The sequence below is a fragment of the Paralichthys olivaceus genome, chromosome 1 (genome assembly GCF_024713975.1).
Source record: "Paralichthys olivaceus isolate ysfri-2021 chromosome 1, ASM2471397v2, whole genome shotgun sequence".
Lineage (NCBI taxonomy): Eukaryota > Metazoa > Chordata > Actinopteri > Pleuronectiformes > Paralichthyidae > Paralichthys > Paralichthys olivaceus.
Genome location: NC_091093.1, coordinates 10,339,833 through 10,365,087, shown reverse-complemented (window position 1 = coordinate 10,365,087; position 25,255 = coordinate 10,339,833). Strand labels below are relative to the sequence as shown.

Genomic DNA, 25,255 nt, shown 5'->3' with positions numbered 1-25,255 from the left:
CAAATTACATGTGTGCGGGCATGATTGAATGTGAGCATATGCTTGTTTGTTGGGGATTTGCAAATGAGAAAATTTAACCAACAAATGACTCTGAAAACAAACAAATATAGGTGCGCTAATGTATTTCAGTTTCTTTCTTCTGCCTTGAAATCCAACGTTCAGTATTTGTCTTTGTCCATAGCACATGTAAAATATCTCACACCTCAAAATTGCACTGCAACTAATGGGTCACAAAGCATTCACCAACATGGCTACATTATTCAGCAGCAACATTAAAGCCTTGTTTCACACAGTTCAACCTCAACAGCCCACTGAAGGCAGCAGTCCGTGCATGCCCGTCTAAATTACAGCTTAGGAGACTGGAAAATCCAGTTACTGGTCAGCAATGGCAACAAGGTGAGCGAGACAGAGGATGAAAATGAGATGACATAAATTTTTCACCATGAACAGTCAATCAGGAAACCATACAGCAGGGCCCCCTGGGATTAATAAGTAAAGAACAGACAGGGCTGCCCATTGCCCTGAGCATAGGTTTTGGGATGCAGTAATTGGCTAGGATTGTGTCTTCAGACTCAACGTGCAGCTACGCGTATGAGCCTAATGAAGGATTTTCTGACTTTGTTGTACTTTTCTCTGCTTATTTTCATTGGTGGTCCACGGTTCTCATCTGGTAAATTATTGAATGTGCTCTTTGGACCGTAAACCTTGCTACGATAGCTAAGGTCTTTGCTCCAAACTCTACTCCACGGGTGATTAGCTACCATGGATGTATTAAACAATGGATGAGGTAACCAAATATGGTGCCCCATTCATTCTAATGACAGCTGCTTGCCAAACACATAGAGGGAACTGCAAGAGTTTGTCTTTAAGATTTAAACTTCCTTTATTTATCCCACAAGGGGAAATTCTTTTTACACTCATTTTACACCTTTTTACACATGCAGTTCAAACCCACAACCCCACACACAGAGGGCTCAAAGACATGCACATGCACATTTTTTGGAGAGAGATTGTAGAGTAGAGTAAATACACAAGTCAACAAATAGATGACAAAATCAAAGTCTGAACCTCTGCAGGCCTGGTGTCCTCCTTTTTTTTGTGCAACTGATGCATGTGCAACTGCGTTTTAAATTACTCACCCACATGACATCGAGATATCTTATTATGGCCGTCTGTGGTTTTAAATGTTTTTGATGAGATGGAAAGTTACAACTTTGACCACAACATCCAAACTGCCATTGAGAATCACAATGTCCCTGGCTTTCATACAAGCTGCAGTAGTTAAAGCAAACAAGGCATGAGGGCCGTTCGCACTTTGATTTGGGACAGCTATTCGTTGTAAACAAGTCCTGACTTTGCAGCCTTGTACCCCAGAGTTTGACGGATTCAAAAACTACCCAGGGGAAAATTTAAAAAGGCGCAACTTTATGCAAAATATCCTCTGACACAGTTTGAACACTAGCCAGTCAAGAGCCAACAGCAACTGTCCAGTTGGAGCAGTGGATGCAAATGACATGCTCACACCTTCAGTACAGCAGATTCATGAGAGGCCAGATACTGCCAATTACTTTGAATCTATTTGTGTGAACACAAGACAAACAAAAGGGACACTTAACACCTCAGCTTGAAGAAAAATTAAGATGATTTGTTTGATTTGTGTTTGAGTACGGATGGTAAACAGTGCCTACGATATCTTCCGCCTTTCACACACATGCACAAATTTATGCCTGACTTATGAGTCACATATTGCTAAACATACATCTGTGAGGGAGGTGGCATCAGTTACACACAGATACACATTCACATGTTAGATAACATGAGCTTGACTTGTGTTTGGATGTGAATATATGTGAAAGATTGCACTAATGGAGGGTGACTGATACAAGCTTGATAACACTAACACAAAAGTCACACATTGAAGTGAAAACACACTTAGGAGTTAGGCATGTGTGTTCCTTGACGACAACTGGCAAATTTTAGCTCTGTCTGGTATTTACGCAAGTGTGAGTGTTTTTTTTTAATATTACTTCCAACCCCAGGAGGTTGGGCAGTCGCTCAGGGGGCTGCTCTTTCTTCCCATGCTCCCTGCTGGTCCAGGCAAACGGCTGAGCTCACTGTCACCATATCTAACCTGTTTCCTTCCCCTCCTCATATCTAATTTGAGTCACACACAGAAACACACACACCCAAAGGGCTCAGGCTGCCCTGTCTCATCCCATTTCCTCAGCATCTTTGATCCCCAGCCCTCCCAAAAATACCCCCCTCCCCCTTACTGTGTTAACTTCCTGCCATGCTATTTAAGCTTCCTTGTCTGCCTGTAGCGACTACAGCTTTGGTGCTGTAGCTGCTACTGTCTCCTAATGACAACCACACAAGAAGGACAGGCTGGGGGGTGTTGGACAACAGGAGCAGGACAAAAGGCCCTGAGGTGCAGCACGAGATAAGGACGGCTCATTACTGCCGAGGAAGGGTTAATGTTCACAAACGACTCTGAAGGGCCCCTCCCCAAATACAGCTGCTTGTTATGAGAGCTAATGATGTCAGCGGAGGGCCTGGCTTGTTGATTAGCCTAAATGGAGGACTAATAGAAGTGTGTGAGTGTAATTAATGACTGAAAGGGGAGCCTAAGGGAGATGAGAACACACCGCTGTGGTCGTGGGTGTTCCCGGGTTGAGCGTGTCCCTGGACAACATGGCAGGGCACCTTATCAGCTGGCCACGCTATCCCCATGCCATCCCATGCCATGCCCTGCTATGCCATGCCACGACTCCTACTCCAGCACCCAGACAGGCCAGTCTTTGTGGCCAGGCCTAATTAGCTGTCACAGCAGGTGGAGCAGGGACCAGGGACACTCTGTGGTCTGCTCTCTGACAGCACAGGTCCCCACAGAGCTCCCCCAGACACTTACCGCACAGGAAAAATGTGTGTATATGTGTGTGGAGCTCCTAGTGCATGCATACGCACATGCTTGAATACACATGTGTACGTCTGTGTGTGTTCATGTATGACTGAGAGAGCGAGAGACTGTGGGCATGTTTCTAGGTCCCTGTGGGGACTTGAATACACAACAGCCCATGGGGACTCATATCAACGTGGGGACACAAATTGAAGTTAAGAGGTAGGTTTTTGTTTGGGTCAGGTTAGGGGTTAAGGGAATGCATTATGACAATGAGAGTCACCCACAAGGACATTGAAACAAGTTTGTTTGTGTATGAGTAGGTGTGTGTGTGTGTTTATGTGTGTGAGTAGGTGTGTGCACTTGAGGTTGACAGCGACAATGAGTGTTAAGAAAATGGTATATACAGAAGCAGTATACACATACTCCCTCACAGACAAGCAGAAAGAAGCCCATTTTATTGCAAATGTCGGGAACAGTGTGGGCGTTTATATGAGTGTGTGTCTGCGCTTGGAAAAGTTTAAACTGCATTTCAGCTAACTTTGCCTGTCACTGATTTTGACAGAGATTGTCAGCCTGCACCTTACAGCTATATACAAGATACTAGACAGAATAGAAGACATTCTTTGTAAGTGGGACATTATGGAGCAACAATAAATTATATCGTGTACAGTTATAGAGTACACACGATGACACACGTCACATAATTTCAGGTTGAATCAGAAGTGTATGAAATATATAATACATGTGAATTAGACAAACTATTTGCCATTTATACCACAAATACAGAAGATGGAAAAGGTGACTGACTAATTTTAGTTGATGTTTTTCTCTGTGGCCGTAAACAATCCTTCAGCCTTCCTCTCCCTTAATAGCAGCCTATTTACACATTTCCTGTGTATCGTCAGACCCTCCCAGCACAATGCATTAGTTAGTGTGTTTCCCTCTGACCCCCTGCTGTGTTCGTCTCTCTTCTGTTGCTTTGTGCATGTGTATGCAGGGAAGATACAGTGCTTTCTGAGACATCCTCGCCTCTGTATGCTAAGGCCTGTGTAAGCTGCAGTAATACTTCTTTACTGATAGCTCTGCTCACACACACACTGCAGCCCTATACACTCCCCTGGTTTAATCTATTACCATTTTTATGTGGCTCAAATATTCAGGCCGTGTTAACCAATGCATCATTATGAGGCGTATAACTGCGAAAGCCAAAGGAATTATAGGCTTAAATAAATTATGTGCTACGATAGTGCAAGTTTTATGAGTTACAACTATTCTTTTAAATAATAATAATAAAAGAAAAATTTCCTAGAAGCGGCGTGGTGTGCTAAAATGATTCCTCTTGTTACAGCCCACCTTTAACTGCACATCTATCTTAGGCTACTCACACTATAACATGTCTTTACAATCATCCCACACACATTAGATGAACTGATGGGTTCATTTGTGGTTGTGTTCTTGTTTTTCCTTTTTTTTTTGCTCCTTGCATCGCAAGTGCCATCATTTCCCTGGGTGTCCTACTTGTGTTTCCTTAATGTATCTCAAATCATTTCTATTGAGCATGCTCATGCGCTGTGACAGAAAACCCTATACCCAAGCACACGCAACACAACATGTATGCAGTGATGTATCGTGTATTTGCAATGTAATATGTAGCACACATGGTCACTATACATCACCTCTGATGTTGTGTGAGTAGGTGTATTTGATCCCATTCGGCAGATGGATCCAATTGTCCGGGTTGATATTGGGTTGTGACAGAAAGCAATCTAATGGCAGACTCATTGATGATGATGAGTTCTGTTCCATTGCGCTGAGATCCAGTCCAATTTCAAAAGCAAATTCAGCCATTCATCTTCCAAATAATTGTGGCACTTTATCAATTGCTCCCAGTCTTTTATCTATCACTTCGATTGATGTGATCATTTTCACAAACAGCCTTCTGTGCTAATGGTGTCTTGGAACACACTTGCAGGGTTGCATGTGTGTGTGTGTGTGTGTGTGTGTGTTACTGCGGCTATGTGTCTAAAGGCATCTTGGCGCAAGCATCTCAGCTTGTGAGTGTGTTTATATGTGCATGAATGTGTGTGCAAGTGAGTAAGTATGTATTAGTGTGTATGCATATACTTGATCATCCACATGCGTTTGTGTATAATAACAGTCTTCTATTGCTCATTACAACAATACATCTTCTGTTTTATTATCATTTTATTATCATAATTATTATTTTATTTCTGTGTGCATTCTGCTGTGTGTATTTATGAAACCATTTAACTGTGGTTGTGTGTTTTTGAGTGTGTTTGATGAGCATCTTCATGGTTGTGCCTTTTATTACAATCAGCAGCCTGTGTGTGTGTGTGTCTGTGTTCGTGTGGTCTGTTGTATTTTGCATGTGCAGTCACATGCATGAAACATTTGTTATTTGTGCCTCATATTATCAGCAGTCTGTGCATGGCCTGAGATTTCACCTCAAACCGAATAAAATCAGTATTCATAAGCGTTATGTTAATCGGCTCATCCTTTTTGGATTTTTTGGGTCCCTGGAAATATTCAAAACTAAGACCTGAAGTGTTTGTAACAATCATCAAAATTCTCACATTTTTCAAGTGAAAATGAATGAGTGAAACAACAGAAAAAAGATACATATTTCAGTTTTTAACAGTGTATCCTGTGAAAAATGGTGGAGATAAGTAAACTTGGGCTATTTTACTGCTGTTAATGTTGTTTTTTATGTCAATAACCGTTGAAACCTAATTGTCTTTCTTTACATTAAACCCCACCGGGTTCTACCATCTTCTGGTAATTTGTGCATGCATCTGCTTTAAAGAGAAAAGAGGGACAATGCAATGACTCCCCTCTTAGGTCAACACGTGAATGTTATTAACCCAACACTACCTACATTCTGTGCGTCTGACACTTGTGTAATGTTTGTACACTTATTATAATTCAGATCTTGCACTGATCCTACTGGGAGTTATGTTGTGTTATGTTCATACCAGGTTGATGTAATGTGATGTGATGCACAGGTTTGCTAATGTACTGTAATGTAGCTTCATTACAGTGTGTGAGTGTATGTGTTATTGATACTGCACCATTATTTGCCGTGCTGAAACCCTTTGTGTGTGCATGTGCACCACAATATCATCATTTAGATTACATTAATATCTGCAGTGTCTGGATGTTGATGGTAATGTAAAAATGATGATTGTGATATTTAGCAAATTAAGTACTTTATTTTGAAAAGTCTTACAATGACTGTTGTTCTTGAAAATTATTTTAAAATTGTATAAAAAAAAGTTTTTCTTTATACCTTTTTATTAGTGAACCAACAGACAAGTTGAATCCAATTAAAAACCAACTCATCCACTGCCCTGACCCAAAAAATGTTAAATCTTTAAACAAGGCAAATTAACCGACTAGTGAAAGACAAAAACAATGGGTTCACCATATGTATATTATCAATTTATATAGAGATTATATATACAGTAGACTATCAAGCAACACTTTATTAAACTGCCAAATGTCTTAGCAGAATGTTCAGAGTGACAGTATGGTTAACATATTATAGTAATCAAGCCAAGTCATCCTTCCAAGCTAACAGCTCCAACTGCACTGACAACGGTTCAGGAGGAATGTGCACTCAATATCAAACGAAAGTCAAAGACTGCATGCTCACCCTCACACTCACCCTGGATCCAGGTCGTAGATCTTTTCACCAAGTGGTCAAGTCAACTTGACGTAGTGGAATGATTTTACCCCAGAGAATAATGTGAAAGTGATGATCACTACTTCTAATAAAAATAAAGGTTCAACTCGAAGAATCCTAGTCGATTTGATTTGACTCTTAGACTTCCAGGAGGCCGCACTTCTACTATACTTCTCCATATGTACATCGCAGAAACGACAGCAACAAACGTGGATTTGAACGACGGTTCAGGAATTAAAATTTGGACAGCTCTAAGTTCAGATGTGAATGCATTTTTGCTGTGTGAACGCAAGAGAGTTCTGGACCACATTGAAGGACAACCTCCTCAGCTGACGTCTATTAACCTAAAACAGTTTCATAATGAACCGAAAATATTTGTACACCTCTGAGTGTTTCCCATACAGTGATTAATTTGTTGCCAGCACCACAACACTAACAGTGCCAAAAACTGATGTAAACTTTTTAACTATTTAAATCTTATTTCATGTAGAGCTGTGTACACTTTAGAAATGCTACTCCTCGCCTGTTTCACATTTGCTTTTCTATGGCATTGTGCAGGACGTTTGAGTTTGTGTGGCAGTGTGTATGTGTGTGTTTGCTCTGGGCCTTCAGAGCTCGATTGCTGGATGTTGTCATTGCCCATAGCAGAGCGAATCCAGCTCCATTCTCGCCTTTACTCTGTGCTCTATGATTGCTCACCTCTGACTCCTCTCATCAGCACTGTGGTGTGTACCGGCTGCGGCGCAGACCCGGCTGGCGGGTGTATGAGAGGAGCAGAGCAGGATATAGACTCTCATAAATCTGATAGATGCATGGCATGTCATTACCTTCCACTTATTATTATTCTCCCTCTCCTCTTTGTACTGTGAGCCACTTTGGCTGTTTTTCTGGCCCGACTCAGAAACATTTGTACTGTGGCTGCACAGAGTGATAGATGCTCCCAGGGAGGTACCAGGTTATTGCTGCTTTTCCTATTCTGGCGTTTTGTTTGTGTGCATGGCTCGAGTGTGGATATTTAATCCTCTGTGCAAACTGTTTGTTTTATCATCAACTTGGATTGTTTTGCTTTTGGAAAGATCTTCACGTTCACGGTCTCTGATCCAATATCTCCATTTATAAAAGAGTTTACGTGACAGTTTGAACATCACTTCACAAAGTTATAGATAATAAATGCTTGACAGTAAGAGCACTTATTTCATAGATGCATGGGGACATTAATGTACTTTACAGGCTATACATGAAAAAATAATTAAGTTCTTCATAAATACTTCAATATCCCTCTTCAATATGTTGGGACTGAAGATAAATCAATGTGTAAGAGGGGCTGTTATATCATGGCATGATAAATGAGAAGGAAAACTTAAAGCCAAGCTGAAAAACGCCTTTTTTCTTAATCACTGAGCCTCTCCTTTCATATTCGTTATTTCTCCCTTCTCTCTTCCTCTATCTTACACTTGCTTGCTGCTTCTTTTATATTCCACCACTTCCTTTGCCGCTTTTCTCTCATTTTCAAATGCACAAAAATGTACCACACACACACACCGCCCCGGCTTGGTGTCCCTGCGGCCCCAGAGCAAGAGAGAGAGAGACAGAGAGAGAGGGGAGAGCAGCAGTCGCCTCACAAGAGCAGACCTCATAAAACACCCTGTCACTTTGACTAATTTGTTAGTCTTGTCTCACTGTGTCGAATCGTCACCCCCTCCTTCCCCCTGATGCACCTCCACCCCAGACTCCCCCTGTCCTTCTTTCCATCCACCCCATATCCATGGGAGGAAGAGGGAGGGGGGAAGAAAAAAAAAAAGGGGGAGGGGGGGGGGGGGGCAATAAATGTAATGTAGTGTGCTGCCCATTGGTTGCAGTGATCTGCACAGCAATCCATCTACACTCAGAGGAAGAACAGAGGCTTTATGGAGCAGAGGATAACATGATGGCTCGATTTCTCATCCACTCTCTGTCTGAAACTGTCCCACCTCAAGAGGAGTCCTGCTGGGTGCCGGTGGAGTAGGAATAAAAATAGGAAAGGAGAATAGGGCTATTATGAATGTAGGCCGGGCAGAGGTCCCCATGACAAGATTGGGTTGGACCAGACTAAACAGGGCAGGGTGGAATGGACTGGTTCAGAGAGTCAAACAGATTTATAGAGATAAATTAAAACCCAACGGTTAAAAAAATGGGACAGAGAATCCAGAGACAAAACTCAAACAGAGATGATCTTCTACAAACTGCAGCATCATTCCAGGAAATACTGTCCCAGCCGGATACGACAAAAATTTTATTTGCCGCTGCTGCCCGCCTCCCCTTTTCGACCCGACCCAAAGTACCTAGTCTTTAAATAGGAGCTTGGGCTCACAGCTAAAAATAGGCAGCGTTTCACCGCCAGCCACCCTCTGCTGAGCTGTCAGCACCCCTTCTCCCTCTTCTTCTCCTCGCAGCGAGGCAGACACAGCCCTCCTCCCTGTGTTTTCAAGGGAGACAGGCAAGTGTATGATCACTCCGACTCTAACCCGTCTCCTCCCAACACACGCGGCGGGCTCGACCTCTCCCGACTCACTAGCCTCACAGGAAAGCCACTGTGAACTTGCACACCAATTTAAGAGAAAGACTTGTTCCCGCTGCGCTGCTTTGGTTCTGTTTCTCTTCCGTACAGAAATGAGGTACAGGATTTCCTGAAATGTGATCGATGGATGACGGAGGCAGTAATTTGGGCTGGTACAGTACAGGCTGTGAAGGATCTGGGGGTCTCGCCACCGAGATAATAGTACTATAATTGTATTTCTTTTTCCTTTTATTCAAATGAAATAATAACATTACCTAAACAGATTCTCATTGTTATCAAGACATGTTGTCCTGTTTGTATTTACTATTCTCCTTTCAGTGGGGCTAGTATGACATAAGCTGATATGAAATAAAAAATAAAAAACTCTGTTAATACTCACCCTCTTAGTTAGTATTGACAGAAATGCCAAATCCATTCAATGAAACAGTCAAATGTTCCCTAAACCTCTAAAGACACTTGACAGAGGTCAGGGCATTTACATGTATTGTGGTTCTGTAATGGTTAAAGGTCGGGCTCTATCCTTACATCTCCTTTAGGAAAGAGGTTCCCCTGTATCAGCCTTTATTGGCTCTTCAAGAAAAGTCAGTGTGCATTAAATATCTTTAACAGCACTTAAAAGGCTGTAAATGGCATCAACAGCTCCAATGAATTCACTGACGACGAAACCACAGAATGATAATGAGAGGCATCAAACAATAGATGGCTTATCAACAGAATGGTACCCGACGACTTGGAAAACCAAACGGTATTTGATGTGAGGGATGAAACGAGGGGAACTCAGATGAAATAACAAAGAGGAAATAATTAACTCTTTTTTCATTTACTCATTTGTTTGTATTATTTAACTCTTAGAGCTTCGGGACACGTCTGTCCATTGCTAAAAGGTGTCATGGAAATTTTAAGACTTCAATGTTCATTATTTGCACAACAGAAGTGATTCACGACTACGGAGTTCAGTATATAAAATATCTTCTCTCTTCATCCACATCAAAAATGATGAGCTGTGTGTAGCATTACTTTCATTATGAAATGTACAGTATTTTGAAACCTGCAATTTTCTCACATAGAGATTGATCTGTAGCTGTGGTAGAGCAGAAAAGTGTTTCTGTTAAATTTGAAAATGGTGACTTAAGAAAGAGTAGGTAGCAAAGATTTGTTTTAGAACAAAAACATTCCCACATTTCCCCAGAGAAAGTCAATGAGTACTAGGTTTGATTTGAGGAAAATGTCAGTTTTTGCAGGGCTCTAAACAGACTAATGCTCAATCACAGATTTGGCAGTATAGTGCATTTGTTGTTTGGATGAAGCCAAAACGAAATGAGTTCATTAACTTCCTAACTAAAACAAACTAAAGCAAAGACAATGAGAGACTTTTACTGTAGAAATTCAAATCATCTCTTTCCCAACAAAATTGTAGATTTCATCATTTGCCTTTAGTGCCCTGCTTGTCCGAAGACACTGAATATTTGTTTGTTTGCCTCTGCATTTACTTACATATACATATTGTCCTATTTAAACAAACTGGTCTAGACTCTTCCCCTCTTTTTGTGAGCCATATTCCTTATGTGCCACTGTGATTGGCACAGCTGTTTAAAAGTTACGGGATGAGTAATGTGACTGGCTGAGAAGGTAATGATTCATCACCAAAGCCTCCTATTAATACCCCACTTCACCCTGCGTGGATGCTCACTGAAGAACAAAAATAGCAGGTGCGACCGGATACGCCTTCAATGTGCATCATGTGCACAGGACACGACACTTACAGGGATCATTGCAAATTTATAATATGTGTGTGTGTGTGTGCCTATAATTTTTTATATCATATTCCTTTGGGTGTTTTTCTGAGTGACTTGACATTTACTCCACATGCAGCAGTTAAATGACTTTTTGTATGTTACCAAACATCTGCTTAGATGACTTCAGAATTCTGAGTCTCTGGTATTAGTTGTTGAAGTGCACAAATCATTACAATATAATGTGCGTGCTAACTTTGCATTCTTCCCACAAGTTTCATGGTAATCCGTTCAGTTGTATTTGTGTAATTTCACTCACAAACAAACAGAGAGGGGTTAAATCATAACCTCCTTGGTAGAGGTTGTTATCCTAAAGATTAATGTTTTAAATGTACAGATCAGAACGGTTTATTCATCAATTCAAATGTTGGTAGGAAGGTCATCTTCGCACTGGATGCTAGTCATCTAGCAAGAAAGTGTTACAGAGTAACAGTAAACGTGACTCTAGAGTGAGGTAAGAGTATCAGTGCTCACTCTTTAGTCTTGTGAGGGAACATTTTTCTGTATTTAGAGGCTCTGATAGATAGCATTTCTCCTTGCTTGCTTTGTGAGCAGTGACATTCACACAGCATGGTCAAACGCGGTCAAAGGCCAGCGGTGTCCTTCTCTTTCTTCCCCTCCACTGCACTATATCAATCAGACGCACTGGCAAAAGACATATGGACTTGAATGCATGAACGAACCCACACACACACACACACACACACACACACACACACACACACACACACACACACACACACACACACACACACACTCAACTGTATGCTCTGAAACTTACACACATAGTCCTTTGCTGGAAATTGTGAGCAAGTTTCTCTCTTCCACACAGTTGGTTCTCCACCCCTCCGTGACTTCAGCTGACTTTTATTCATCATAACAGAATGAAAAATATAGATTTGCCCCTGGAGATTAGAACATAGAAAAAAAATGAATGTATAGACATAAAGGAAGTAGAGCATGAAAGTGGGGAAATATAGAGAGGAGAAAAAAAAGTGAGGGAAAGAAAAAGAAAGACAGAAAAGGGGAGATGAGGAGAAAGAGAGATGGCCTCTCTAAGTGCAGCAGCACACAGTCACAGAGCTGAGAGAGCCTAGGCAAGACAGCATGAGCTGCCTATTTGTCAGCATTGATCAACCCATTAAGGGGCTGTGGTGGGAAGCATATTGGTTTTGGAGGCCAAAGGGGCAGAGAGAGACAAAGATAAAGCAAGACGGGGGGTGGTGTTGAACTCCTTTCAGCCTCTGCAGCCACACGTCTACAGGATGAAAAAGCTTGTAGTCTTCCTCGCCGACGTCTATGCAGTTCATTTCGCTATGGCCCGACAGGAAGGTAGTAGATGTCATTTGTCTTACAGCGTCTCTTGAGGCTCCACTGTATGTGCTATCTTAGCTTTCTGCTGCTGCGATGCTAATAAGGAAGTAGCTCTCTCAGACAGACCGAATGTCACTTGCCCTCTTGCTCAATGTGTGTGAATGTACGTCTGTGCAAAGGGGTGGGTGGTGGGGGTGGGTCCTGGCCTAAGGGGAAAGTGGGCTGCTTCTTCGCCCAGCCTCTGATGAATTCATATAATTAACTCTGCCTTGATCTGTTGGCTAATCCTGCACTCAGTAATAAGGGATTAAAATGTCACCTAAGCCACCTGCTGTTATTGAGCCCAAAGACTTTTTGTGCCTCTGTGTGTGTGTGAGAGAGTGAGAGAGAGAGTAAAGTAGTACAAGTAAAATCAACGTCAAGATTTCTGTTTGCGCAAGAGTATATATGTAGAGGACACAATAAAAGTAGCTCAGAGAAGCAGACAACATAACTGCTACCATACGTGTAAGTGCGCTGCTTACAGCTCCGTAGTGTGGCATCGAGCTGAACTTCATAATTTGGCAGGAAGATGGAGCAAAAGTTACAGCAGACTTGCTCTGAAAACTCATTGTCACAGTCACCGAAAAGGGACATGAAAGTGGGACATGCTGGAAGGTGGGAGTTGAGAAATCTTTTTTTCCCTCCCTTCTCACTATGACCTCCTTGGACCAAGTAAAGGAAAAAATAACAAGAAAGAAATGAGTGCCAATTGGTTGGCGAACAGCCCACAGACCGACGGCCAGCTCGCCTCGTCTGCCTGCCGGTCAGCTCCGCTCGGTTGCTTAGCAACCCCAAGTGTACTTTTGGGTTGTCTAATGACTCTTGCTGCTGCATTGGCTCAGGGGCTACTAATGAAGCCTCCTGACCAATCACTGGCGTTTAAGACCTGGATGCTGACTGATCACTGGGTAGGGATCTTGGGACTACCCTAAACCTCTTATGTGAGACAAATTCTGCCCCAGACCTGAGCTGCTGCACTCAAACACACACACACACACAAATACACACTTATAATAATGTGTGTACACACAGCATCTTAACTTACTGCTTACAATGCTCCAACTGACCTTAATTCGCTCCACCACACACTGACATACATCAATGCTTCACCTCACCTGAACTTTACCTAAGACTCACATGTAAACAATATTCAATGTAATATTGATGGCTGGTATCCACAGATAAATCAAGAGAGAGGGTTCTAGTCTGGATCCACACTATAAACACAACCCAACAGGACTCCATATTCACTCTATCCCCCAGAGCTTCAGTGAGCCAGACAGTTACCGAAACATCTGGAATCAAGGTCCCCCTCGAGAACATAAGGACACATTCTCTTTCAAGCCTTTTTGTTTAGGCTTGAAAGAAGCAAGTCACCTCTACTTCCCTTTTAATTAAATGTAATAACAGTGAAAGGATAGACAAATATGTCATAGTAGCACTGTTAGTGTTGATGGATGATGTTTATTCAGAGTGACTGGCAGTGCGTCAGCAGGTCAGCGTCATTCTCAGAGATACTTTATCTCAGCTGACACTGACAGCTGCAGAAACTGAGTATATGACCTTTGTATTTGTGCTCATGTGGACGATGGTCATTCTGACAATGCAACGTACCCTGCAACATTGCAACGTGAAAGACTATTTGTGAGCAAGATGTGATTTGACAGTATTTATTTTGTTTGTTAACATCTGCACACTATCAACGTTGTCAACCAAGCAACAGTAGATCAATTTGTCTAAGCTTTTACATATTATTAGTTTAGACAATGCAGGTCCATTTGTATGGGTGCTATTGCCCCTGAGTCATTGTGTGTGGGTGTGTGTGTCTGTGCAGCTTCATGTGCTTGTCTTTGTAATGCGTCCATCATTTCTCAAAGCTTTGTTCCAGTGTCACAGCATATTGCTAGCTGAGTACTTTGTGTCCCCAGGGTATCACCATGTATATGCTTGTCTATACATGTCCACCAGTCTTAGTTCTATATTTGTCCATGGTCCATGCTCATGTCAACTGCTGTCAAGTGCTGCGTTGCCTGAGGGCCCAACACCCACTTTGCTTCCCAAGTGGACAGATCTGAGTGGGCAGTACCGTGTGCCATTCACTGGAAATCACATGATGGAGCTGTCCACATGGCCTAGTTAGAAAGTTGGGCCCAATGCCAGCTGAATCCAGAAGATCACAATGCCAAATATGACAAAAGTGGCTAGCCACAATAAGCAAGGGTCCTCTTCAAGGGTTGCTCTTAAAATTCACCCATTTCACAGAGGTGAGATGGAATATTATTCTTGTTTCAGTTGAGGTATAAAAGTTAGTGTTTTTCTGTTTTCATATTAAAACTCTGGTAAGTGAGAAAAAAAAATTGTCAGGGGAGCAAAAAGAACCAAGGGATTTCTTTCTATTCAATGGAGTCAGTTTTTAAAAGGGTTCTTGGCTTAGCTTGGCGTCCTTTTGCTTTCACCTCAATATGAAATGGATCTTCAAAGGTTGTTTATCGATTCCCTACTGTTAACCTTTCACAAGCTCTTTCATAGCTATTCGCTGTTTGGTGGCTCTCAATTGTTTCTAGGAGGAGGAGGCTGGTGCAGGGTGGGGTTGGCTGACCACATCGACATTGGTCGTGAGTTTCCAAAGAGATTCTGTGTATAGAGAGGCAAGAGAGGTGAAAGTGATGGAGTCAGAGAAAGAGGAATTACTATGGGTCAGGGATGAGCACGATATTAGCTGGTGACTGGGAGTCTGGAGCCAGGAGGGGACAGGAAGAGCAAGGGCCAGCTAGAAAGGACCTTTCCCTGTGGGGCTGGGAGTGGCCGATGTAATGGCATTAATCTCCAAGTGCCATCTGACACACAGTGTGGCTCCGTCATTGAAAAGTGCTAATTCTGCTGAACTGTGAGGGGAATTCAGGCATCTCTAGAGCCAGTGCCCTGGATTAATTAAACACGCTGGCATGGAGCACTGCACAGATTTATCTTTTTTTTACGACACTGTCCCTGTTTGATTTTTGTGTTTAGCCCACAGAGCTGGACAAACTCAGGACATTAGCACTAGGAACACTGCCACGTATCACTTGTTCTCTTCCCACTTCACCCATTGCAGCAGTTGCTCCTATTGTTGCGTACTAACCAGGGATTTCCCCTCTTTTCCTTCTCTCCAGATGAACCGGCCTATCCAGGTGAAGCCAGCCGACAGCGAAGGACGAGGAGGTAATTAACCTTCTCCTTGTCTCTGTTGCACACCCTCCTTAAAAACACACGCACACATGCACGCAAACACAGAAATGCACTGGAGTAGCACACGTGCAATCCTTAATATTCTGCTCTCACTGGAGACACACTGGGAGTTAGCAGAGTAGCCTGTAATATAGGTCACTTGCTTCTATTGACTTCCCATCTGTGCCAGCAGAGGGGCTGTCTCAGGTTCACAGTCACTGGGAGCAGTTCAAAGACAAGACAGAGACATGGAGAGAGAGAGAGAGGATGGACACGAATGCCGAAGGATTTCCACAGAGTGATTGTAAAGTCTGCTTACAGTTTAGAGGCTGGGGAACAGCTCAGACTATCATATTGGAGATACTATCAATTTATATCACTGTAAGGAATATAATGAGAAATATATGAATTTATTGGTCTCTAAATGAAGGGAGGAGACAGTTCAAGTCTTTCTAAGTGTGACATGTCATGATTTAAGGAGTTTGAAACTTTGTTGTGCTGCACATGGTATCTGTTTTGCAATTAATTAATATTTTTACACAGCCAGTTTCACGACTCTTAAATCAATGACTGTCAATCAATGTAACCACAGTACCGGCCTTCCAACTTACCTAACTATCTAGCAACTGATCCTAATGCAATGAAACAGTATGAGTGTATTGAGTAATATGTATTTATTACATTTTATAATAATTATATAAATATATATTTATATAATTTATTTGCTATGTGATTTGTGAAAAGAAAGAAAATCAAAAAAGGGATCTGTATCATGTCTTTCTACTCCTTTTTGTTCTTGAAATGTTAATAAGTATAAGTCAATAGGTGTATTGTTTTGTTTTAGTAAATGAACAAAATAAAACCTTTAGCTAATATCCTAATTATAAGCCTTAACACTGCCATATTACACTAGGATTAAAACTTGAAATTAGAAAATTTTAAATTTAAATTGAAACATCTGAAAGTTATCTCAGTAAGATTCAGTGTGATTCAGATTGAGACTTTCAGTTAAATTAAATTGAACTACTGTTCATAATTACTTATATGTATTTATTAGTTCAATTGGTTACATTAGACTGGTTTGAAAATGATGCTCTACTCTAAAAAGTGATCTTGTAAAAAGCCCCAGTCATTGCATGAAATTATCCAATTTTGCTTTGACACTGTGAAGATTCTGTTGTGCTGTCTCCTCCCTCCATCTTTAGTCTGACTGGCATGGTGATTGACCACATCATTCTGAAGCCATTTGTGACCAACATCACTGAGGTTAATGCAGATTAAGCAAGTCAAAGATTTACATGGCTGGAATTGGATCTAATTGGACCAGTCTGTGTCTGCTCTGTGCTTGCATTTCAGAGTGATGATTTAGACTGCCTAGGTCAGATTAGACTGAGCCACTTTGCTGATTTATGTGGTCAAGTGTGAATCAGATGGCCCATTTCTATTGCCACACACACCCCGATGTAGATCTTTTTTTGTCATTGCGGCACTTTAATTAACGGCCATCTGAAAACAGGCAAAGTCTGACCGACAAGGCCTGGGTGAGAGCCAATCGGTATTCTCACCAAGATAAATTGGATCTCTAGGCTTAAGAGAGGAGGATGGATGGGTCCCAATATCAATTACTACTCTTTTTTCAGTAGAAAGAGAAAGGAGATGAACAGGCAGTGTGAATGAAATACAGAGGGCTCTTAGGCAAGCACAGCCCCTGCTTGTCTGTCAGATGAACTTTCTATATGGGAGGACAGGATAGGACAAAGCACAGAATGAAATAAGACCAAGCAGACAGGCCCCAACATAGATATTGAACGTTAATGGCAACAGGAAGTCAGCAGACAGGCCAGGAAAGTAAACCACAGTCGTGGCTGACAATGAAATGAGATTTACTATGAAGGCCTGTGGTTAAAAGGAAAACAGACAGCCCAGCCAGGGCTGACTTAAGGAGGGAAAGGTGAAAGGGATTCATCCGTGGAGCAATAAGGACCAGTCAGGTGCACCAATCCCAGTGGTGATTCTGGACTGTCAAATCCAGGGTTGGACATCTGCACCTTACATTTATCACTACCAAGACGTCAGCAATTACTTGTCATGGGAACTTGTGCAGAGGTCTCCATTACGTGCCAGCAAAGGCATTAGGGCCCATTACTCCGTTTGGAGACTCCAGTAGCCCTTCTTTTGTTCACGGTCCCTGAGAGACATCCTCTCCCTGGGAATACGCAAGTGTCACGAGAAGAAGTAAAACCAGAGCTCAGAAAATGACTAGGGGGGCTGGCACCACACAAATCTGCCACTCAGCAGCCATTGTGGCTTACAGAGCTGATTCTCTGGCTGTCTATTAGAATGACTCATGGCTTATTTTATTTTTTCCTTGGATTATCAAGAAAGAATGGTGCATGGGAGGGGAGCTTCACAGCCTTTAAATCTATTTTTTTCCTTGAGTCAACTGACCTCTTCCCCACAATGTCTGCATTTATCTGATGAGCTAAAGCACCACTTCTTTTCTGCCCAGTTCGATCAAACCATGAATTCAACCCAGACATACTGAGGCACAATGGAGTCATGGGTCCTTTGCTCACTTGCTCTGTGGTCAGTGTAAGAACAGAGAAAAACAATTTATACTCTTGAAGCCCAAGCAATCTGCTTCAATCCAAGGGGAACAGAGATGAGGAAAAGAAGACATGTCTCACTCTCCTTTTCTCTGTTGCTTTCCTTCTATCCCCCCTCTTTCTCTCACTGGTACTACAGTGCAAAGAAAGAGATGAAGCGAGTGATAGAAATAGAGGTGGGGATTCTGTACAAGGCCCGTGGAGGAATGCAAGAGGGGTGAGAGATGGAAGACAAAAAGAGTGAGAGTGGTAGAGATGACAGGATGAGAAAGTTAACGGAGGGTGATGGAGGCAGCTGAGTGAATCTCAGCAGTAAATCATCTCAGAGCCGCCCCGTCCCTATCTCCTTCTGGCGTCGCCAGGAATCTTTTTCCCCCTGACCTTGTCTACCGCTGTGTGTGTAGAGAAAAGATGGGGCCAGATTATCTATGATTGGAGATGGCCATTATCTAAACACAATCTTGGAGCCAGGTCCCACTCCTCTAGCAACTGCTTTGAGACTGGAGACCACACTGATGAGAAGAGAGATGATGGGTGAGCCTGCAACACCCTCTCCCTTTATTAACTCTGATAAGATGGTTTCAACACTCTCTTGAAATGCCCAGCAACCACCATCAACATCGACTTTTTCACAGTGTGCCACTCACAGTGCATTTGTCCAAACTTATTATGCTAGTCTACTTGTTTATTAGCTTGCCCTATTTTGTTTTATTGGATACTTATACAGTGCCAGCAGCATTGCAATCCCTGCATTTGAAAGTCAGCAGCCCTGTGTGAGCCTTTTTAATATCTTGTCCATGCCTTTTGTCTGTCTGGCAGAGGGGAGTCATTGTGAATGGGTTGTGTTTGTCCTTGCCAACCTGCTGCTCTTCAGAAGGTTGACCCCAGGCGGGCAGTAGAGAGATTGACAGGACCTTGTAATGTTGTGCACTGTGCTGTCATGCCCCACCCCAGCAGGTAGGGAAGAGTGAGGGCTGCTGGCTGGCTCAGTCTGGCAGGCCACAGGGGAGGGACTGTCTGGAGGCACCTCATGCCCACAGAGGTGCACGCTCCACTTTACATGCAAATGAAGCCAAAAGATCCCTGTGTGCCTCTGGACTCGGTGGTGCAAAACTCCGAAAAGTCAAGAGGAACCCTGGCAGCAGTTGATATGAGTGTGTTGGGAAATACACTGAGACACACTGAGACACGGAGACACATGGACATACAAAATGATACAGGGGTATCCATCACAGACCCTTGCAGCATATTCATTTAAATAGCAATTTTTGCTGAGCCATTAGAGAAAATGTTTCTATAATAGAGATGTTCTGGTACAATTTTTCCAATTCCGACACCTGGACTTTGCATATCGGTCGATACAGAGTACCGATCCGATATCAGTGTATTTGATATAACAGTTAAAGTGAAAATTTTATTTTTTAGATTTGCGTACTTGCCGATGCTCGAGCAGACATTTTCGGCAGTATAACAGGAAATTCCAATGCTGGTATTGGCATTAGAATATCTCTAGTTTCCAATGTAGAAAAAAAAAACTGTTAAATAATCTGGAGAGAAGCCACAACAGGAACACTTTTACATGTTCCTTCAGTAGTTCTTTGTTAGTTTTTGTTCATGCATACCAGAAGGTTGAAAGACCCCCCCCCCCCCCCCTCCCTTGGGTAAGTGGATGTGATAGCTCTAGAGGTACGAGTAATGCATTTACAAACACGAAGCCTGTATCCCCTCATCGTGCCTGATACACTGACAATTTGAATATTTGTTCTCCTCTGATTATTCCATTTACCACCTCACTATACTGGATAATCCACTTGCATACATCAGATTGGGACCAGCAGCAGAAAGGTTTAGTGTGTGGCTGCACAGCATTTTCACAGAGATGAGGTCTAATTACTTCTGTTAACTGGGTAGGAACTAAACATGAGTTAGATGTAGAATGGGGCTTATTAAGCGGTGGAATATTGAAGCGTAAAGGAAATACTTGTGGGGTTTGGGAAGTACAGCGGAACATACATCATGAATCTTGTTTTACAATTATCTCACTACATTATTTTACACTTTCTACACTAACTGCATTAAAGGTTCAGTGTGTAAGATTTAGGTGAAAGGGATCTTTTGACAGAAATTGAATATAAAATACTCCTATTGATTTTTCACTAGTGTGTTTTGTACAAATTGTTGTTTTCTTTACTCTAGAATGGGCCCTTTATATTTAAATACTTCATATTGACATCAGGAGCAGGTCCTCTCTACAGAGGCTGCCATTTTTTACAGTAGCCCAGACTGGACAAACTAAACACCTTTTGAGTGTTTATGACAACTGAAGTCTACCACTGTTCCTCTTTCATGTTTGGAAGGAGAGGGTGAGCTGAGTGGTATTCAGCTGCAACATGCAACTTCATCACTAGATGTCACTAAATTCTACACACTTTACCTTTAACACTAAACTTCAACAATGTAAATTTACACTGAATTATACATTAAATTTGAGTATTTTTTAATTCAGACATTGCATTATTTAAGAAAAAACTGCTGTTGGACAGTGGTTGAGTGGGTGTATTATTGTTTAGTAACCCTTATAAATACTCTATGTCAAGCAATAGTGTTATCAATGCATATAAAGTGATTGTCATCCCTTTTTACATTTGTTCTAAAGAAGTAAGATTTAAAAAGTTGATATGAATGCAAACAGATACTACTTGTTGCGTGAATAAGTCCATGATACTGAAGAAATGTATGAGCAAACCAGCCTCTCTGGTGCATCTGCTAACACTATCTAATACAATAAGAGCTGCAGAGATCATGAGTTACTTTCCTGAATACATTGCTGAGCATCAAACTGCCTTCTTGAATCTTCGCTCTGCTATTTCTACTGACTTTGTTCATATAAAGTTAAGAAAAAAACATATACCTTCAGCATTGTTTAAAATACTTACTGGGTAAGACTGTCTGGTTATTATCTCTCTTCATCAATTCCCATGAACACAATTTTTTAAACTCATGTTTACACAATATAAGATGTATGCATTTCTGTGCTTAATCAGACACTTTTTATTTTGAGTCAAATGCCTCCATTTGTCTTTATGTTGTTTCTCTATACTCTATTTGGAAAGCAATTTAAACCTTTCGGTCATTTTTATCATTTATCATCAATAATTGTCTCCCAATCACTATAATAAGTACCCTATTATTTAGTTTTATTAGTGATTGCTTGTTTCAATTCATTGGTAGTTTTAAGCACTATTTCTTTCACCAAAAAGTTTTCTGTGAATAAATGAGGCTTGCAGGAGATAAATTATTCTCTGAAGTTATTTGGGAAAGTAACATTCCATCCGTTAAGGATGCCAGTTTTGTGACCACAGCAAAACCTCCCTTATTCCAAAATTCTAGATTATTCTAGGTGTTTTTCTCTCTCTTCATGATGTAAATATCTAATGCTCATTATCTAAAAAGCCTATTCCAAAAGCAAATAGTACTGTTTGATGTCAAACAGAGTCCTGTACCCTCCTCACCACAGGGGAAATATAGTAGATGATGAAAAACAAAGTCTAACTTAATAAGAAGCCATTCCCACCATTTTTTTCACCCAGTCCGTACGCCTACATGTACATGTGTGAGCGTATCTGGTGGCGGGCCTCCCAGGCAGCAGTGCACCAGAGTCAGGGTTTTCTAATGAGTCCATAAGAAGCACAACTCCTCTGTTGTGCTGCCTGGAACATTACTCTGCATTTGAAATGCACCCAGTGGCTTAGCAGGCATCTTTTATCGTTGGATGCAGCTGTCCATGCTTTCTGAACACTTACTACTACCAAGCTTCCCTGACTACTGCCAGTGGGCAATAAGTGATAGAATCATGAAAAAATAAAAGGGAAAAACAGAAGGAAATATTCACCCCCACACAGGAGTAAGAGAGTAATAATTTAAAGAGAATATCCCCATTATTGGCAAACAATAGCAGAACATTTTGAAAAGTAGACTTCACAGCAACAAATTCCATGCCTGGAGAGAAAGAGCAGGGCGAGGGCATGACAGTAAAGAATAAAGAGACAGCTACAGACAGAGTAATAAATAGACAAAAAGAGAAGAGAGGAAAGGAAAAAGTACACTATATATGCATATACTGCAGCCTACAACACAAGTAGCACTTTATTCCGGGGAGAGAAGCATCAATCTTGACAGCATATGGCGTCTGTGCAAAATCCATTAATTTTTAATATACCGGGCAGTGAAATGAAAAGGCTTCCTGAGACAAGCAATTGTCAGATGTCAGTAGTGTTTTGATAACTTTTTTGATCTTTTTATTTGCATTTATAAAATGGGGCTGTCCACATGCCACCTCAGTTTGGACATAGCTGGAGACTGACATGGAACCATTTTCCACTCGATTGCTCCCACCTTCACTCGGGAGATGAAAGGTTGGGGGAAAACAAAAAGGACGTTTGTGTGACGTGTGTGAGTGTGGGAGAAAGTAAGCGTGTACTAGCTGAAGCCTGCCTCAAAACTTTGTGTCTTATAATATACAGTACTAGAAGTAAGAATAAGAAAGCGATATGAAGTATGTGTTCATACAGTCTGCTGTACACCCAAAACATTTTAAACTGTGCATATATATATTCTTGAATGTATATCCTTTATAACCTGAAATTACATTTTAAAGTGGTATTACAGTATACAGTACAGGGAAATACATGGATTAATTAATGGTGTTTGACCATGCACCAGAAATTCAACATTATGTAACGAGGCTTTCTAACTACCATGCACGCAAGTTATTATTTCAAAGTAGTGACAAGGTTTAAAAGTGCAGATTACAAAAGTCTCTTCAGAGTAGAGCAGAGAAGTGCTGTAGAGCTCAAATGTTCTTCAGCTGTGTGGCTCAGCTCCGTTAGAGGGATCAGACGAGCCTTTCTAAATGAGAGATTAAGTACAAAGGTCAAACTGTAGGCTCAGTGAGTTTTGTCATACTTCTTTGACTCCTCAGTCAGTCCCATAGGAAAGCTCTCACCCCTCTTAATGCAAGTACATGAGTGTACTAGAGGTGATGGCTATTATTTTTTCTTCCACTCCAGACTTTTAATGGATAACTCTTTGGCGTCATGGAGTCATCTTCTTGTACAGAGGCGGCACTACACGATATTTATTCATATTCATAAAATGCCAATTTAAAGCTCACAAGTGGCCATAGGAGATGAGCAGGAACTTGCGGAATCCAATAAGAGCTATTTTGGAGACAGGTGCAAAGTGGACTAATTAATAGCAATCTATACTCTGGCCAGGGCTTGCAGTGGGCCAACTGAGACACTCTTAGGTCAGGCAATGAAAAGATAGCAGCTCCAAATTCATTTTCTCACTGTGGCTCTCCCAAAGGAAGGCTCCGAAGTACACTCACACTTCCTTTAATTCCTTCACTGGGGTGTAATTTATTTTTGCGTTTGCCAGCACATTTGGAAAGTTCATTACCTCGCTCATGGCTTGTTAATTAGCCTTGTAAAGCCGCCATTAGATCTCCTCGGGCCAGGACCAAGATGAAACTTTTGTCCCAAAACATTAACACGCTGCAGGAGGCCTGTAAAACTCAACTCTACACATTTAAGTTGTAACAGTGACACCTCGGTGAAAATCTGAAAGATAGAGGGTGGTGCTATCACGACATAGTCACATACTCTGAAAGGGCTGACGTCCGTTTCACCTTTGCTGCCACAGACAGGGGTCAGACTCATTTCTCTCTAACACCTGTTCAGGGCTGACTTTACAGCTACTCAACTCATCCACTGATGCTCAATATCCAGCTAGATGTCCTCCTGTCGGCCTTTGGTAAATCCCAGCTGACAGTATACAGAAAGTAGCTCTCTATATGGCGACCTCCTCAGGGTTCGCAGTCCCTTCCAACCCTGGAGCTCCAGAGGAGAACAGACTATAATGAGCAGTAGTATCAGGCTCAGCTGGTGGGTTTAAGAAATCCTGCTGTGTGAGGTTTGACTGCAGCAACACGTACTGACACCACAGCTACAGCACCAGCAGTAGAGACCAGGCAGCGAGGCCTTATTGATTATGCAGGTCCTCATTTATGTGGCCAAGCGAGTAGCAGGCACGTGTCTCATTTGAACTTTACAGGAATGGAACAGGATCTGACTACACTGCTGCAAAAAGGAAGCCCTGGTGCTTTATTTTTAGAACAGCTGCGTCTAATGGGGCCTGGCAGGTACAGGAGGCGTCACATCTGTCGAGGCCCAGGTGATGCTCTCGCCCTCCGTTCCTCCCTCACCCACTCCCGACGCGTCAAATGACTCACACTGAAGATCAACAGTGTCATTTCCAATAAACTCTTCTTCCTCTTCCTGCCACTTTCCATCAGTTCTGGCGTTGGGCTCTTGTAGCCATTTCATTCCACAACATCGCAGAACAGGGGATGCATAATGTAAAAGATGTAAAGAAGATGAATGCTCTGTCTGATACCAGAGCACCGGGAAGATTAATTATAAAAATCCAGCTGTCTGAGTTGCCAAAAAAATGTAACAGTATAGAGCCCATACGTCTGAGCCAGAGTGCCCCCCTCTGGAGCTCTGCAGCAACTATGACATACAGTAGCAGTGAAGACATTGGTGTAGGTGGAGCTGCCCTTCAAACTTAGTTGTAGCTCTTGGTTGGGTAATTGGAAAAAAATCAGTGCTCAGTGTCAGCCCAGATTTTAAAGTCATACTACATTTTGCCAATATTTGGTGCTTTCTCACTTTCCTCCACCACTCGCCCATGACCTTAGAGATGTCAGTTGGGGATATTTTCATGGTTCATTCATTTCAATATTGAGTAATAATATATTTATGATCTTTTGTTATTCTAGTTTTGAGGCATTAGAACCAGACCTTGTAGCTTTAATGATAGTAATGTTTTTTCCAATGATTTCTGCTTTCACCGTTCTCCATCACTGGGCTATGGACGAAGTGAAAAGTCTTGCAAAAGTGTTGGTGATGCTTACTATTATATTATGCAGATAAAAAAAGAACTTGATAATTATCCACAAACAACAACAAGTTTCATCTAATAAAGCACAGCGCACAGAATCAAGTTCATTTTCATACATTTTACTCTAAGTAAACAAATTTTTTTGTCCTAAACTTTGTCTCCAAACAACAT

The 25,255-nt window shown here is 41.8% G+C and overlaps 1 protein-coding gene across 13 annotated transcripts in view; it reads left to right on the top strand.

Annotated features, from left to right (window-relative positions):
* Positions 1–25,255, top strand: part of celf6 (CUGBP Elav-like family member 6) — a 138,355-nt gene that overhangs the window by 72,284 nt on the left and 40,816 nt on the right. For all 13 annotated transcript variants that reach the window (XR_011239640.1, XM_069517326.1, XM_069517360.1 and 10 more), the window contains exon 3: positions 15,461–15,509. Coding sequence is in view for 12 of the 13 variants with exons in the window: in XM_069517326.1 (XP_069373427.1) it covers positions 15,461–15,509 (49 nt within the window). In the remaining variant the exon portion in view is untranslated. The remainder of the gene's footprint in view (positions 1–15,460; positions 15,510–25,255) is intronic.